The 17,092-nt window shown below is 34.7% G+C and overlaps 1 protein-coding gene across 4 annotated transcripts in view; it reads right to left on the bottom strand.

Moving 5' to 3' along the window:
* The window catches only part of LOC136806628 (sodium channel and clathrin linker 1-like), a 62,733-nt gene extending 48,349 nt beyond the window's left edge, over positions 1–14,384 (bottom strand). For 2 of the 4 annotated variants that reach the window (XM_067063219.1, XM_067063237.1), the window contains exons 1-15: positions 14,253–14,378; positions 14,043–14,113; positions 13,510–13,544; positions 13,141–13,213; positions 12,909–12,964; positions 12,489–12,615; positions 10,993–11,064; positions 10,797–10,847; positions 8,379–8,444; positions 7,446–7,516; positions 6,372–6,462; positions 5,975–6,066; positions 5,292–5,378; positions 2,434–2,524; positions 1,489–1,587 (exon numbers count right to left, since the gene is read on the bottom strand). In XM_067063219.1, coding sequence (XP_066919320.1) covers positions 1,489–1,587; positions 2,434–2,524; positions 5,292–5,378; positions 5,975–6,066; positions 6,372–6,462; positions 7,446–7,516; positions 8,379–8,444; positions 10,797–10,847; positions 10,993–11,064; positions 12,489–12,615; positions 12,909–12,964; positions 13,141–13,213; positions 13,510–13,544; positions 14,043–14,113; positions 14,253–14,319 — 1,149 coding nt within the window. In that variant the 5' untranslated portion in view covers positions 14,320–14,378. Of the gene's footprint in view, positions 1–1,488; positions 1,588–2,433; positions 2,525–5,291; positions 5,379–5,974; positions 6,067–6,371; positions 6,463–7,445; positions 7,517–8,378; positions 8,445–10,796; positions 10,848–10,992; positions 11,065–12,488; positions 12,616–12,908; positions 12,965–13,140; positions 13,214–13,509; positions 13,545–14,042; positions 14,114–14,252 lie in introns of all 4 variants that reach the window. The other 2 variants (XM_067063226.1, XM_067063230.1) reach the window with 2 other exon arrangements.
* Between the last annotated feature and the right edge of the window lie 2,708 nt (positions 14,385–17,092).

The following is a 17,092-nucleotide window of genomic DNA, read 5'->3' on the forward strand; positions in this document are numbered from 1 at the left end:
AAGTAAATGGATAAAATGGAAAGTCCAAAATATCAAGAGCAACTAAAAAAGTAACAAGTGAAGATTTTTACAGAGTACTTAGCATGACAAAGTTAAGAGCATTGTAGGATTCTAACTTTTAGATTTCGGGCTGAAATTTTGCAGGATGGAGCATTTTTGTATTCTTGTGCTCGTCACTTTTCCAAAATTTATACATCTTATATCTATTTTTGTAATAAATTCCATTTTTGCTCCTGCAATCAAAACGGCCAGTATTTTGACAATCATTATAATCAGTTTCGGAAGATTTAAGGCCAAAATGATCATTTAAAATCATTTTAGAGAAAACAAAATTTTCAAGAAAATTTAAGGACACGTTTTTTTCCAAAAGTCAAAAATACATCGAAAACGGCCATTAATAGTATTTTCCTCAAATGTAATTAAGAACTCTTGTCGCAAGGTTGGCTGACTTGTCAGGCCTTTGAGAGTGTCTTTGGAAAGGTTAGCCTCTTTGGCGCCAATTCAAAATAGGTTGGACAAGTCTATTTTTAACTATTTCTAATGGTTGAAATAACAAAATAAATTGCAGAACAAATTTCAGATTTACCACGTGGATAAAAAAAAAGCCAAACCAAGTACTTGGAATTTTAAACTCCAAGGCCAACGAGAAGAATGTGGAAGACGTCAATAAAACAAGACTAGTTACGTAAAGAGGAAACGGTCCTTGAATGGTAGAAAAACCACTAGAAAGGGATAGAAAAAATGATGATTTAATCATATTAAATGAAAGTAGTGAAAATCTACAATAGTAGTATGTTGTTGCTTTGAGAAATACAAATGCAAACGTTATTTCGATAATCATCAAGACGTCGCATCAAAATAAAAAAGCTTTAAGTCCATATTTTTCCTTAAATCCTGAAAAACCATTAACATTTAGAATATTTTTGTGATAAAAGAAGCCTGATGTCCAAAATTGTTTCCACTCTGGAATTAAGGTTTTTAGCCCTAAATTGATGTGACATTAAGCTTTTTACCTTGAAAATAAAGTGGAAAGTAAAATTCTTATTTTTCTAAAAGCTTTAAATTAGGCCACTCTAGGTTGGTTTTTGATGGATTTGAGCCATAAAATCGATAAAAAATGGGGTGTAAAGAATCGGTATTGTCATAACTCAATTTTCCAAAAAATGGACAGCTTTTTTATTTTGATGCGACGAAGAAAAGTTTTGAACGAGAAAGAAAAGTAGAAAGATCAAGGGTGTCCTATTCCTATCATTGAAGATATCAATTTCCTGCAAGGGGTCATAAATAAGGGTCGTAGTGATTGGAGGAATTTTGAGAAATCAACCTTTGCGTAGCCCAATTCCGGACCCAAGATAAAAGTATATATAAACTACGGAGTCGCTGTTGTTTTTAATCTATATCCACATTTTAGCACGTTGTTCTAGATCGAGACCATCGCGAGTAGGACTGAAGTAAAATTAGGGCAAGTGGAATCCGAGCCTTAAATACCTCTTTCTTTCGTTGTTCGTCTGCTTGTTTCATGAGGTTAGTGATGGCTTCTTGTAAACGAAGCACTTCTTGTGATTTCTGTTGTTCTCGAACCACGGCCTGTGAAAAGTAACAAAACGTCAAGTACAGTTGATGCTCTCTAATTCGACGTTCTACAATTCGATAGGCTCCCTTATTCGATGAAATTTAAACTCTCCGTCAACAAGAAACTCTCTAAGCGATGCTCCCTTATTCGATGGAAATCCAATTCCCCTTGAAGATCGAATTAGAGAGCGTCAATTGTACCTTGACAAAACCATAATATGAATTTGTTAGACTATGCTCAGAGGTTACGGTTAAAGCATCACTTCGATATTGAATTTTAGACGTGTCGGGACAAAAAAAGGGGGCAGCCCCGTTCCGATGAAAGAAAGTGGAGCGTAACTGTTTTGTAAAACAGTTCGCCAGATTTTTGTTGTTTTTGGAAGGTAAAAACAGTACGAAGCAATGTTTTTATTTGAGAATAAGGGATTGCAAATCAATGTTATTGATGTTTGTTTCTCATTTTTGATTACATCTTTCAACTCCAAGTAGCTTTTTTGTTATTTGGATTTTAAACATTCTTTTTCAAAATGGCGACCTCGCCAAACGCTCCTAGTCTACTTCACTCAGCGCCATCAAAAATTATCAAAAAGCAAAGTTCAGCCAGAAGTAGACTCTAGTCTAGAACATACATAGTCTTAGTTATCAATAAAGCTATAAAAGAGCTGTGTAATTATATCGATTTCGGGATTTTAGATATTACAATTTGGCAATGCCTTAAACGGTCTCCACTTAAAATTTTAGTACAGTAAACTATAGCATGTTGTTGGTTTGCTGAATTGATGAAATATGAACGAAAAATGTTTAGTGAAGTAGGCACAATTCATTTTAGTTCCTGAAGAGCCACATAAAAAAGCGTATAACCTGCTCTCTTTCTAGCAGTGCATTTTCGACCATTTGAACGCTATCACGGACTCTCAATACTGCTTGATGCTCATTGTCTTCTAAAATGGAGCTGTAATGGAGAGAAAAGGAAAATTGATTTATTGTCTTTCTAAAGAAAGGTTTCTAGATAACATAACTTTTACTCCGCCGATATACCAAAATGGGAAATTATTGAAGAGCTCGACCTTTGAGTCAATGACCTCTTCCAGAAAACTTTTGTACATAGGGGGGGGTGGTAGGTTAGAGGATATATTGGATATTTTGTCCAGGGGGTAGTGAAAAATCTGCAATATTTGCCTGTTTAGTGGTAATTTTGAATGTCCAGGGGAGGGAGGCAACCAATACTTGTCTTGGAGTGAGATCTGTTGTCTGAGGGTTCATGGGATCTCTTTCAATTTTCAAGACTGTGTCGTGTAAAAGTAGTTTTGGTGTTGTTTCTGTTAGATGTCGAGGACACTTTAACTGTTGTTGTTCTAGGCAGCATTTTTAACGTTTCAACATGTCTCTTAAGTAAAAAATGTCATCTTAAGTGATTTTTACTCATTCCTTATGAACAATCAAATTCTTGGAAGGCAATGACAAGGGACAGATCAAACCTATAATTATATTCGAATTGAATGACAAAGTGAGAAATTCAGAACCTCGTTATCAAAAATAATTCATTGTCACATCAACGCGTGGTGAAGTAAAAGAAATTCATCAGCAATTTTTCTATGTTGAAAATATTATCTAAGGCCACCAAGGCAGAAAAAACTTTTTTTCCTAGTATCTTCTTGAACTTTCTCTTCCGTTACGATCAAATTCACATTTCAATTTTATATTGATGAAAGGAATAATTCAGGGACCAGAGAAAAAATCGAGACGCCCGCCTCCTCGGCAGAACGCATGATCTAGATAAGGGTTTCAGTTTACCCTTAAACTCTTCTGTTCAAATTTTCTCCGGGGACAGTTTTTCGACAAAACCCCGAAAATTAGAACCCGCCAATTACAAATTTAGCCATTTTTCATCTAAAAATTCTCTAGGAAAATGAAAGAAATGTGCCCAATAAAGATTAATTCCCACGAAATGCGATTTTTTCGAATTATTTTCGACCGTGAAAATAAGTTCCCGCCGAAATTAGTTCCTTGAAGGTATGGTTGAATTTCATTATTGTTAAACATAACAAATTTTGTCGTTGACAGATTGATATTCGATACACAAAAATTTACAAACTTTATTCCAGGCACCCTATCTCAGTCAGTTACATTTAAATTGAAACCAGTATAATCCAAAGACACGTGACTTTCAAATTTGGCAGTTAGATGGATTTCGAAAAGATAACCTTTAACACTAATGACGTCAATAGTACACAATAAATTATCCCCAAAAAGATATTTATATCCGAAACCGAAAGATCAAAGAGTACTTTAACTGGAAAAACTGAGACGATTTCAAAACGCTTATGACCTTATATAAAAAAATTACAGAAACATTCTTCAGTGTATTCTTCACCCGGTGATCGAGATAAAGGCTGATTATCAATCAGGGTTGCTGCAAGTTTGCTAAGTTAAAAATTCCAGACTTTTTTGCCATATTTCTCCAGATTTTTTACCTGAAAATGTCAAAAAATTTCCCGACATATTGGCAAAATACGCAATATTTTCCAGACATAATTGGCATTAGGAAGGTTTTTATTTTTTCCCAAACTGTCAATTTGAAAGGACAGATTGAGGAATACAACAGAATTAGGAATATCAGAATGAACAGGACTTAAAGATTTTGTTGCGAGCGAAGCGAGGAGAAATTTTTGGGAATTTATTCCAGACAGGTATGCCGATTCCAGACTTCTTCCAGTTTTTCCAGACATTTCCAGACTCTTACTTAATTCCAGACATTTTCTGGCAGACGTAGCAACCCTGTCAATAGGCCATTTCACAGTCACAAAGCGTAATGGGTAATCAGGACCACTGCGCGCTTTTGACGACTTACTATTGGTCAAAAGTTTTGAAAACTTTTGAAGATTTTATTGCGTCTAGCATACAGAAAGCCGTTATGGAGGGGCAATCAGTCCTGATTACCCATGGTCCATTTCGACTGTGAAATGGCCTATTAAACTTACGAGAAATAATATTATTCATATTTGTGAAAATATTGGACCAACCATAATAATAACCGTGATCTTACACTGCAGTGGTCAAAGGCTCTTAATCAGTCCAAAAGACAGAAAAAGACTGATCGTGTTCTTGGAGTGATCTAAACTAAACTAACTCGAAATCTTTCTGTTTCGTATTAAACAGTGACACGTAATTAAGATTTTAGTACAACTAACCTCAGGACAATTGTCTTCTGGGTGTAAGCCCCCCTGGACAATTACAAACTAGATTAGTTGTCTCGAGACAGTTGCCCGAGATAATTGCCCCGGACGACCCCCCTCCTGCTCAGAAAGAAATTGAAAAAGCTTTGAGGGAGTCTTAAAAAGTACTGATGAGTCTGTTCACAATCGGATTTATTCTCCTGATGTATGATTTTTAAGGTGAAACATGACAAGGAAAAAGAAAAGATCTGATCAGCAAATAATATGGCCGTTGCTTAGGAAATACAGAGTAGCTCTATCCTAGTGTTTTTATATAAGATATGGCTTGACAGATTCCTTCATCTTCCCAGGAGGGGGGCTCTTAAAGCGATTAAAAGCAAAAAATTGAGAATGCTTGATTGAGGAAGCCGTTCTGACTTCTACCGGCTGACCTATCGGACACAAGACACAGATTTTGCTACTACCTTTTTAGAATTGAACCAGGAGAATTCTCCGACAAAACTAGTCTAGCTCTCACAAAAGTAAAGAGACTGGAAACCATACTTTTTCTTTTGCAAGGAAGTGACTTGTTCTTCCAGTTCATTCTTCTCGCATCTTAGTTTGCTCATCTCCTTTGAATGTGACATCACTCTGTACAAAATGGATAGATACGTGGTTGACACAGTTGGAAAATATCAAACACATTCAGAGCAAAGTTGTTTTGACAATTTTTAACAACAGCAGTTACACTACAACTTATTTTAGAAGCGTGTCGGCTTGACTGAGACTGAAGGGCAAAAATTAAAAAGATTAGGATTTTGGTGTCCTCTTAGAGAAGTTTAAAAAATGCTAGTGATCTGCTTAGGAGAAGTGAAGTGAGCATGATATGCTTTATTGCTTATTAATGGTACTTTTTGGGAGAATTATTAAGAAAAGGAGCGTCGTAATTAGAGATGAGCATTTTGAAACCCCTGATCTTTCGACGTCCCTTCAAATATCGGGTGCTTGGGTGCTTGCAACCACGCTACTGACGTTATCCCGGAATGAAATATTAATGTCTTAAAATTTAAGTGCTCATGGAACCCTCTCATTATGAGGAGAAATCGCACTTTTCGCTGGCCCACAACGTTGTTTCAACGTTATACGGGACGCTGTGAACATTTGATAAACGTTGAAAATACGTTGTATGTCAGCTGGGTTGGAAATTAGTGTTAAGCAAAATGAGCAGATCAAATTGTGCTCCAAACCTGCTATCAAGCTCGACGATTTCATTTTGCAATTTACGGATGGCACCTTCTGCAGATTTCTCAGTGATCGTGTTACTCAAGTTATCTTTGTCCTGGAAACGAAACAGAAAAATTGCGTAAGATAAATTGACAAGAAATTTTGTTTTTACTCGTCTTAACTACGTAACACCTTCTTGGAAGCTACAAGCTATGTTGCTACAAACGCATACGTATGGAAACATTTCCCCTTGTTATGGTAGCAGGGTGTTGTCGAGTCTCAATGACTAGAACATTAAGGCTGCGTAGAAGAAAAGACAAACAGTCGAAGACTCTCAAATGCGTTCGACTTATGGAGGTTCAAAGTTTGGACGGTCGACTGCAACACAACAACAAAAAAATAAACTTTTTAAAGACTTACTAGATATCGCATTTGATCTTGCATTTTATTGTTATGAGATTGAAGTTCACCGTTCAGTGTTTTGGACGTCTTTAGTTCAGCTTGAATCCTCCTATAACAAACAGTACCACGATCCAAACCATTAGACACTGTCAATATAGGGAAAGGTTTTATGGTATGCTGATCATAGAGAATTTCACTATTCAAACGGTCATTCGTAGTTTTCAGAGATTTAGAGAACGATGTTAAATCTGTATCTCCGCGAATACGTTTCATCGTGCAATGCTGGCAAACATGAAACATGCTCGTCTAATTAGCTTTACTTCTTTGAAATTGAAAATCGAAAAGTCGAAAAACAAACAAAACGTCTTTTACGTATGAGCACTTCTTTCGGGCATTAAAGGCATAAGAAATATTGATTTGTTTTAAAATATAAAATATTCATAAAATTTATATTCATCTTTAAAACAAGATTTTCTTTCATGAATAGTGGAACATTTTATCCTTAAATGCAGAGTATTCTATAATTGATGTGGTACGGCATTGGAAAATAAGGGGATCAAAAATTCCCTCAAAGGTGAAGACTTGACGTGGAAAATTAGCGAATCTACCAAACAAGATCACTAGAAAGGGACCAGTTCAGGAGGCGGGATAAATTAAAAAATGGTGGTTAGCCCTGGTTGGACTAAGCACAGGCGGAGGTTTTTACAATGTAAATTTAATCCATCTCAAAACCACTAACTCTTCTATCTATTCAACACGCTGGGCGAGTGATCTCTGATACCAACTTTGATGCGTTATACACCAAGAATCAAGAGGTTTCTTGGGATTTCAAAGATATTTTTGGAAAGAAAAACAAGACTAGTGTTCGGACTTGCTGTTCGCATTACAAGAAGTCTTCCTAAATATTTGTATTTCCAGTTAAAAGGGGGAATTGTGTTTTGAAGGTTCTATCCAACCTATATCACGATAAGGACGTTAACAAAAGAACTCGTTTTAGTAAATCTGAGAATACGAAAAGTTACTATCATTGGTCCCTTATTTGAACAAAGACAAAGGTCATTTTGAAATGAAAAAATAATTAATATGGCATACCTATTTTCAGTGCGGAGATTGTCAACTTCGGCGTCTTGTGCTTTGGATGTGCGAATGTATTGGTCCAGTTCCTTAAAAAGAGAATAAAAACAACGACTCGTGGAATTTATTAAACTTCAAGCTGAAGGCTACAATAATTAGGGCTTCTACCTCTTTGAACAGTATTGTCTGCGACGAATGGAATGCTTTTAGCATGTTGATTATCAAAAGTTACTTCGAAACAAGTGGTTTGATAAAATTTTCTAGACACTTAAGGTTTTCTACGGTAATAAAAGGAGCTTATTTTAGGCAGTGTCTTCATGCGGAGTCAGATAAATTAAAGCTACTTTTTTACGCAACGATATCCTGCAAACAAGTGAAAGATCGAAAGTCGTTTCGTCATCCTTCATTGCTTTTGTAAACAAAAAAATAGGAAAAGTGATTTCGAGCAAATTTACAATCGAATGGTTTGATTATAAGATAGAAAACGTTCTATTTATTATAAAAATAAAAACATTTGAAAGAGTATCATTAAAAGTCCATTTGTTTGAGGAATGTTTCTTTTATTCAATGTATTTTCATTTTTCAAAACCTTTTTCGAATCTTGTCGCACTTGTTTTTACTACATCAGCATCACCAGACCTTTCAATCAAAACAAAAAAAACCTTTAACGAGTTTAGAAATTTTAAATAACAGTTCTGTCTAATACAGGAACTTCGTGTAATGCCGACATACCTTGTCTAATTCCGTCATAGCAACTATCTGGTCGGCTTACTTAGACGGTTTTATGTTTAAACATTTAAAAGACCAGATATTTGCTACAGCGAAATTAGGCAAGGTATGTCGGCATTATTCAAATGGTAACGGTAATGACCCCACAGAAATCTTTGTGTTCAAAGAATTGTTAAAATTCTAGCGAAGGAAAGAACTAGATTTGAAAAGTAAGGTGCTTACTGCTTTGGTCTGTTTGTTGGTCTTTTGCAGTTCTTCAGCGAAACGTCTAGCACTGTTGACATCTTCCTATGGAGTTGAATTTCAAGGAACCTGATGATAACAAGGCGAGGGCTCAATCTGGACCGTATATGTAGAGAAAACTGCGGAGAAAACGATCTTCAAAACTCAATATACACATTTCAGCTAGAGAATGAGAGGTATTTTAGAATCTTTTAAACTCCCTTTGTCTTGATATACCATCATAATTCAAGATTCTTAAAAGTATTAGAAAGAGAACTTGCAGATAACCGCAGTATAAAGAAGCACTTATTTCCTGTGCTCTCTGTGAAATTATTTAAAAAGTTAATTGATCATCTATTCATTTTCGCTAAACGTTGAATTCTGATAAGAATCCATGTTAAGAAAACGCTAAGTTTTTCTTGGAAAAGCTTAGGCTGACGTCATCAACATCTTTTAAACCGTCGTAACATTTGACATGGACATTTTCAAGGCAATTTTAACACCTATATTTTCATCAGAATTTCGTGTTCTTTCGACTGAATATTTTCAAAAATAACTTTTAGCCTAACCTTGATAGGTGATAAGATGATGGTATAATTTGGTGGTCCTGCTTAAAATTAAATTTTGGACCCTCAAAGGGTTTTCTGTTCCAAGTCTCATGCTTATTTCAAAACAGAGTATTTTTGTGCAATCAGTTTCCATTTTTACTTGATTTTTATTAGTATATAAAAAGCCATAATTAGATACGGATAGAGTTTAAATAAGAAGGATATAAATGATTCTATGTTTGCATTGTTGACATTATATCGGATCCTCTTTTAATTAAGAAAAGCTTTCACATAAAGGTGTCATGGAGTTTGACAACGAGTTATCGATTTCAAACTTGTTATGATTATAAAAGCTTGCTAAGTGTTGATTAAATCAAAAATCTTTAAAGATTTTAAAGATTTTAGTAAGATAAAGGTTTTTACTTGGATGCAGCGAGCAGTTTGTTCAATAAATTTTGTTTCTATACACGTAGGGACATTTTACTACATGATAAGGCGTCGTTACATTAATTGAAGTTTTTGATCAAGTCTAAACAAAATTATATGTGTAACAGGTCTGTTTTAAAGAAAACAAAGACCTACAATTTTTTCTTCTGTTTTGGTAAGAACTTTTCTTCCTTCTAAGTGTTTTTGATTAAAAACTTTGACATGAATTATAATTTAACAACACCAGATTTGATATAATTGAGTTGGATTTCTAGTGAACCTGTTCAGAAGACACTGAAAAGTTTTGAACAAGAGCATTGACGTTGAGCATTGTTCTTTATTACTATTATTGATTTGACGTCATTAGGCTACTTTGTTTAAAAATATCAATTTTTTTTAAAGTACCTGCTGATTACCCTCACTTCGAGTCTGGATATTATAACCTCGTCCGCGGCCATGAATCCCAGGCTTTATTTACATTACTAATAGACGCCAAAGAAAATTATCTTGTGCTATCGGTAAGTATCAAAAAGTCGATAATACGCAGGGAACGAGGTTGTGAATATGATAACAAAAACAAATGTCGACGCAAGGTATAGATTTTCTTTCAATAATTTTTTTCTTTTAGAACCAAAAGAGATAAGAAAGAAACTTGGTAGGATAAAGATATGCTGAAGAGATGCTACCAGAAGAAACTGAAACGAATGGCAAATGTTTCGTTTACCTAATAAGTCAGATTATGGATTTGATCTTGCTATCTACCCTACCCATCTTCCTATTCATCGGAATTTCAATACTGATCCCCATACTCTTATTGGTTATAACAATTATGGCGTCCTTGGCGTTAGTTATTTTATTGAGTGATAATTTTGATGTTGCTGTGGAACTTGCTATCAGAGAATTAGCTTTTACACTGGTGGTCTTGTAGTGGATGATAACGTCTCTTGGTAATAGAAAACCCATGAAACCAAAATTTGTACAAAATATCACCAAATATAGAGTCTTATAACGCGATGTTTATTGGATAGTGAACAAGAAAACGTGTTCAATATTTTAGATACTCGAGTCAAAGATAACGGCGGTTCCAGTGCTTCTTTTGTATTTTTGCCCAATAGGAGAAAATATCTTGCTTTCTATAAGCATAGTGGAGCTTATTGATCAATTTCGAAGTAATATTTGAGAAATGGAAGTATATCCATTAGTCTCGGGAACCTTGTTGCCAGGAATGTTATAAGCATTTTGATCATTGAAAACGATTTTTGAAATTTTATCGCCCGAGACTAATGGATATACTTCCATTTCTCAAATATTACTTCGTTTTTTTTCCTAAAAAACACACGACCCCAAAGATTGGAACGACATAATTATCAAATATTACTGAAAGTTCTTAACGAATATTACTATGTGATTATTAGTAAAGCAAAAGATACAGTAAAAATGATACCTTTAGTCGTGTTATTTCTGAATTCACTCCAACCCCTTCTTGCAATCGTGCCTGGTGAAAGAGAAACATATGATTAAAAGAGTATTTCCATGTGGAGATCAAAATCTAGACTAAAATTCATGAAAAGGTTGCTCCTCAATTTAGGTTAAATTTACTAAATAAAAAAATCAAAGGTAAAACAAAAATCTAAATCTACCTTCAACTGTAATTTCGTGTTTTGAAGTTCTCTGTTACATTCCTCGAAATTTGCAGCAATTCTTTCTTTTTCCTGTAATATGAGAGGTGAAAGTTTGCTAGCTAAATTTTAAAAACGTACCCCACGCCCCCACCTTCACAAAGCAAAATATCGAAGAGATTTTGTATGGAAATTTACAATACATTTATTGTGTCGCAGGCAAAATTCTTTTTGAAGAGGGGTCAAAACCTTCCCTAGGGGGGGGGTCAACATCCAGATACCAGACCCATAGCCGGGTGGTGGTGTCTTTTTTTCCTTTAAAAGTCTGAAAAGTCAAGTTGGTATTGATGGGGGTGGGTCCCCCTTTTTTTAGAAAAAAAGAGTTATCCTCGGTTGGTATTGATACCAAAATAGGGGGTGGGTACCCCTTTTTTTAAATAATATGATTCAGAAAGTTGGTATCCATATCAAAATGACAGCAAAACTTTCCTAATTTCTCCCCTTATATCTAGAAAATACCCCGAAAAAAAAACAGTCTATATTTCTTTATTATCTTGGTCGTTTTTGTATAAAGGTAAAACTCTAACACCAAAGCAAACTTAATCAAGCAGGATGTAGTGTAAGTATCAAACAAACCAGAGTAAACAAAATCTTATTTTGCATGTTTTGAAAATTAGAAGAAAAAAATGAAAAATAAAAAATATTTAGAGTACTAACCGATGAATTTAGGTTGGGTACTTATTTGGTAATGAGTGAATCTATTCTGTTCTAAAATTATGTACTAATAATAGCTTCTCCTAGTTTTTGCACATCAATTATATTCAGATAATATTGATTCAGATTGATTTTGCTAGCTTCATTGGGTTTGTTTTTTTTATATTGTCAGTTTTCAGTCATTTTCTATTCTAGCATATGACATTTTTTGTGTTGTGTTGAAAAAAGAGTATTTCAAAAATGAGTTTTTTTGAAGTTTCTCTTAGTACCCTGTTTGTGTGGGAGGGGGTGGGTCCCCTTTAAACAGCTTTAAACTCAAATTTGTCAGATTGGTATTGATACTAAATTAGGGGATGGGTCCCATGATATTTTGTCAAATTCAAAAAGTCATGTTGGTATCGATACCAAATTAAGGGGGTGGGTCCCCTCTTTTTCTAAAAAAAATTATGATTTTCAAGTTGGTATCGATACCAATTTTGGGGTGGTGGTGTTAACTTAGCTCAAAAGGTCAAAAGTCGGGTTTTTGGGCTATGGTTTGGTATTATAAATGTTGACCACCCCCCTGCCCAGAGCATAGATTGTATACATAATCTAAAATATTTGTAACCTAACAGCTCTGCCCCCAGTTCTATTACTCAACACACAAACCTCCCTACAAAAGCCTACATTCTATGTAAATTTTCAACTTTTCATAGAAATATATGATTTTTAATGGAAGCTCTTTCAGTACATCAGTACATCAAGATTATCTCACTATTGAGGCGAAAAAAGAAGTAAAGGTAAAAAACCAATAAATGTTTTACATCACTGATTCGCTTCATTTTCTGTTGTAATTGGTCAATCTGCACTTGTGTTTTATTGTTGATTCCATCTGATTGCTGCAAGACTTCTAGTTGGTTTTCTATTGTCGTTCGCAGCTCACGATGTAGCCTGTCATAAAAATGTAAATGAAAGATTATAAACAAGGTTAGTTCCAAAATCGTTTAAACGAAAAAATTAAAATACGATTTCTTTGAATTTTTTTAAATTCTGAGTCATAGCTTGAGCCTGGCTATAAACAGAAATCAATCAAAGTCAGAATACTTTGAGCATTTTGAAGTATAGGATAAACAATTTTCATATATGGCCATTTTGTCAGCTTAGGGGGAGCAAATGATTACAACAGACACTTAAATGGAAACTGTAAAGAATAAGAAATTGAAAAATATGTATAATACAGTAACCTGTTATTCTCTTCTACAATTGTTTTGGATTTTCCTTGCAGGTTTTCAAACTCTTCCTGAAAATACACAAAAAGATAATTACAAAGAAAGAACTTTATTAAAGAAGACGTGTCAAAATCTGGAGGGTTATTGATAAGTCAAAGGTTAAAATAGTCGATTGTTCCGAAACCCCTGGGTCAAATCAAGAGCCTAAACCTCAAATGACAACAAAGAGTAAAAAGTAGCTACTCACTTTGTAAGATTTGACTTGTTCTTTCAGGGATTTGATATTGTTGTCGTATTCCACGAGCAATGGCGATAACACGCTATCAAGAAAATATTTTTAAGATAATTTCATCCTTCACCAAAGAAAATCAGTCTACAATGGAACGTACAATCGTTCGCAGGTTCTAACTTGAGGTGAATGATTCTCAAGTTTGATGCTGGAATGTTATGATAAAGATGAGGAAATCATTTCCTATTGTTATCAATTTTTGGACGAGGGGGTCAATAGTTACATTATTATAAAATGATCAGGTGATATGCAGATTAAAATCTTGATTTACTCTTACTAAAAAAAGGCACTTTCCTTACCATCCGAAACAAATTATAACCGTTTTACCTTGGGTCTGTCATCCATGGAGCTAAAGGTGCATCCTAAAAATCAATTGATGACATCAATTTTCTATCTTATTACCTTTTGCCCAAATATTCATGAAAAATATGATTTGATATTTCTAATATTCAGGAAAAAGAAAAGGATTCTTTTTAGCAATATGTATTGTTAAAATCAAATTACCAATCTTTGCAAGTTTTAAACCCTATCTAAACCCTTCTTGTTGATTTTTCATTGTTTTCCAAATCTTTCAGACCTTTTTATTAATTTAAAAAAATACTTGAACACATCTTTAGCTACTTTGCTCTAAAATTTGTGATTAAAATTTTTCCCAGCTCCTTGGAATTTTTGTTGTTACTTTATTACTAGATCATGCTTTATCCCCTACTCTTAGGGAATAATAAACAAAGGGGCCTGGACAGTAGAAGCATGGTGTAGGTAAAGTAACAAGAGTTCCAATGCTTCATTTAAATTATGTTCACTACTTAATAAAATGCTAATTGTTGAAGGCCACATGTTTCTTAAAATAAATACCATACCTCGACAGTTCTCTCTTCTATTGGGACATATCTTCGTTGGTATTCTCTAACCACAGCCGTTAACCTGCGAACTAAAACAACATATTTCAAGTTTTATTCTCAATGTACAGTAAGTACCCTTCCTAATCAGGTGCTTTAGTCAAATTGAAGTAAAATGAAACAATTGATTCACAGAATCTTGGATGAAGAAAAGATACATCAATTACCAACCTTGATCTTGCAAGAATTGATACTCCAATCTGTCATCATAACTTCTTTGTTCTTGAGAATAATTCATAGTAATGAACCAAAACTTTCTCTTCCAACAGATGATTAATAAGTAGTTTTTTTAGTTTTATATCTACAGACAGAAAAGTGTAAAGAGATAAATAGAACTTCTTTGATTACTAAGAAGTAATTACTAAATTGTATCGATTGTTTATATCGATTACTAATCAATTTTTAAGAAAAGGCAACAAGTTTTATAACAATGAACAGTAAAAACATTTTCACTACCATAATACTAAATTGATTCTCGTAAAACTGCCAGAGCTCTAGGTTTTTTTACAAAAAGATGCGACGAGGATGCGGTTATAAATCAGTAAAATCAGTAGGAAATTCTTGGCAAGAAAATATGGGAAAATATGAAAATATAATACAATCACATAAACAATGACAAATTAAGATAGCCGATCACTGTCACACCCCCATATTTAGATCATTCTATTGTGGGCGCAAGATAAGGCAGAAACTTTAGTGCTCTTGGCGCAAGATTACCAGTCTCGTACAGTTTGTATGACAGTATGTGAAGTTAACCCTTCATAGTAGGTTGGTCCCACTTAAAAATTGAAAATAGTCCCTCTGCCCCTTGGTTTTGAAAAAAATCTCCCCCTTGAAAATTGTGTTAAACTTCTCTCAAAACTTGCATTGAGTTTGTAATATGTAGAGCATTCATAGCTTCAGCCAGGTTTCTAGCTCCCCCCAACAATTTAGCTCCCCCCAAAAAATTGCCTAACATTTGGGGAAAAAACAAAAACATTTCCATTTCCTTCTTTAGTTAGCGACCAGAGAGGAAAAAATCTTTTGTCTATCAGTGATTCTGACCTTACTATTATTTATTGTAATGTTAACCCAGACATCAAAATAAGGGATAGAAAGTGCATTGCAATTTTTTGGTAAGAATGATTAAATTACATCCTAAAATGGATCAATTTTCAATTTTTAGCTTGTAAGTAAGCCAAAAACGCATCACAAATTGCGAAATGCGATACGCTAATAATTTGATCCCTGGTTACCTTACTAAAAAACTGGCTGTCGGAATTTAGAAGAGGGATCAACATTAGACCAACTTACGGTACAGTGTAGTGACTGTGAAATAGCTTACAGTCTGAATATCAATTTACAATTAAAGGGACCCTCCGGCCCGTTTCTCTTTTCCCTCAAAAGCTCCACATAAGGAGATTATGAGCACTTTTTGTTTAACGAATAGAAAAAGAAAAATCAATAGTCGCCATCTTGTTTTAAAACGTAATTTTTAACCGGATACCGGGTTGCGACGTAGATTGTTGTCACATAAGAAGTTGAAAAGCTTATTTTACAGTGAATTCCAGTGAATTGGACTGAGATTACCAATAACGTTTTAATTTTTATTTGATGTTTCTTTTTTCTCCCTTCAAAAAATGAAAAACCTTGTTTCTGAAGCTTTCATATAACTACATCATTTCATTTTCATGGGTGTTTTGCGATAAAAATCACGGGAAATACGAGAACGGTTGCAATATATTTTGCCTTTGAATATAGTTGGAGAATGATACGAGAAGCTGGCAGATTGGGCTCCAATGATAGTAAATCATTTTTATTGGGCGGTACAAAATTGCAACGAAAACGGAGAAGAGCTGACAGAGCGGTTTAACAGGGTGATTGTTCACATTGTTAACAAACACGAACTAGGAAACTACTACACAAGTTCCCCACCCCATGACAAATCACATCAGTATGATTGGCTAAAGGCAGGCTCTAAACCACACGAAGCCTTGAAGAAGATTATCTTTAACGTGGAATTCCAAAGAGGTCTTCGCAAGCTCAATTTAAACGTCTATACAACACACTTGGAGGTTTTCCATGCACTGAAGATAAGGTACCTGCCCAAATCTATTTTTTACGAGCAGGATAAAATGGAATGTGGTATGATGCTTGCTGCCTTAGACCACAACCTTAATATCAATAGGGAAAAGAAGCAAACGCTCAAATAGGGAAAGTTAGTAGGGCGATTCAAGATTGCCTATCACAAATACTCCCACCGGTTTGTGGCAAAGCAGGTCAAGAAGGAGAAATCATACGACTTCCTTCGAGACATTGCTGTTCGATGCTACCACACAGTCGTAGATGGAAACAGGAAGTTCATGACGAAGAGAAAGCGGCTTTACGTTACACCTGCTGATAGGGCTGCTAGAGAAGAAACTATCGCTCTACAAAGTTTTCCTGAATGGCAGTGAAAGACAATCAATAGATAGTTAGTTATAGTTCTTAGCACACAAGCTGGTAATCTTCTACGGACATTCTTTTTTCCTTTGCTATGAGCCCACCAAGTGAAATGTTTATATGCGGCATATCAATAATTTCTGGTAGTAGCTTTGTCACGTGGAGGCAAGTAATCACTAAATAAATCATGTAAGCAATGCTAACCAAACCCATGTACAGATAAGATACATGAAGAATAAATTTAGTGAAATCAGAATGTTGAGTTGCGCATTTATTTCTCTCCATAGCGTAATATGAATCGGCTTTCTTAATTATCTTGTGGCAGCAAATTCATCCTCCTCCAAGAAACCATAGGCCGTCATAACACTACATCTATCACATTTACACCAATCATTTCTTTCAGATCTCCCAATTATTTCTGACTGATCTTGTTGATTTGTTCTATTTTCTGGTGTAGTCAATGATGTACTAGTGGTAGTCGTTTTATCCTCGCTTCGCGTTGGCTGGTGTAGTATTTTGAATATAAAGTCTCTACGATGGAGAGCACCCTGTATATAAACGCCCTTAAGGCCATGTGATCAGTTAGTTTA

The sequence above is a fragment of the Clytia hemisphaerica genome, unplaced genomic scaffold (genome assembly GCF_902728285.1).
Source record: "Clytia hemisphaerica strain Z4C2 unplaced genomic scaffold, Clytia hemisphaerica genome assembly, whole genome shotgun sequence".
NCBI lineage: Eukaryota > Metazoa > Cnidaria > Hydrozoa > Leptothecata > Clytiidae > Clytia > Clytia hemisphaerica.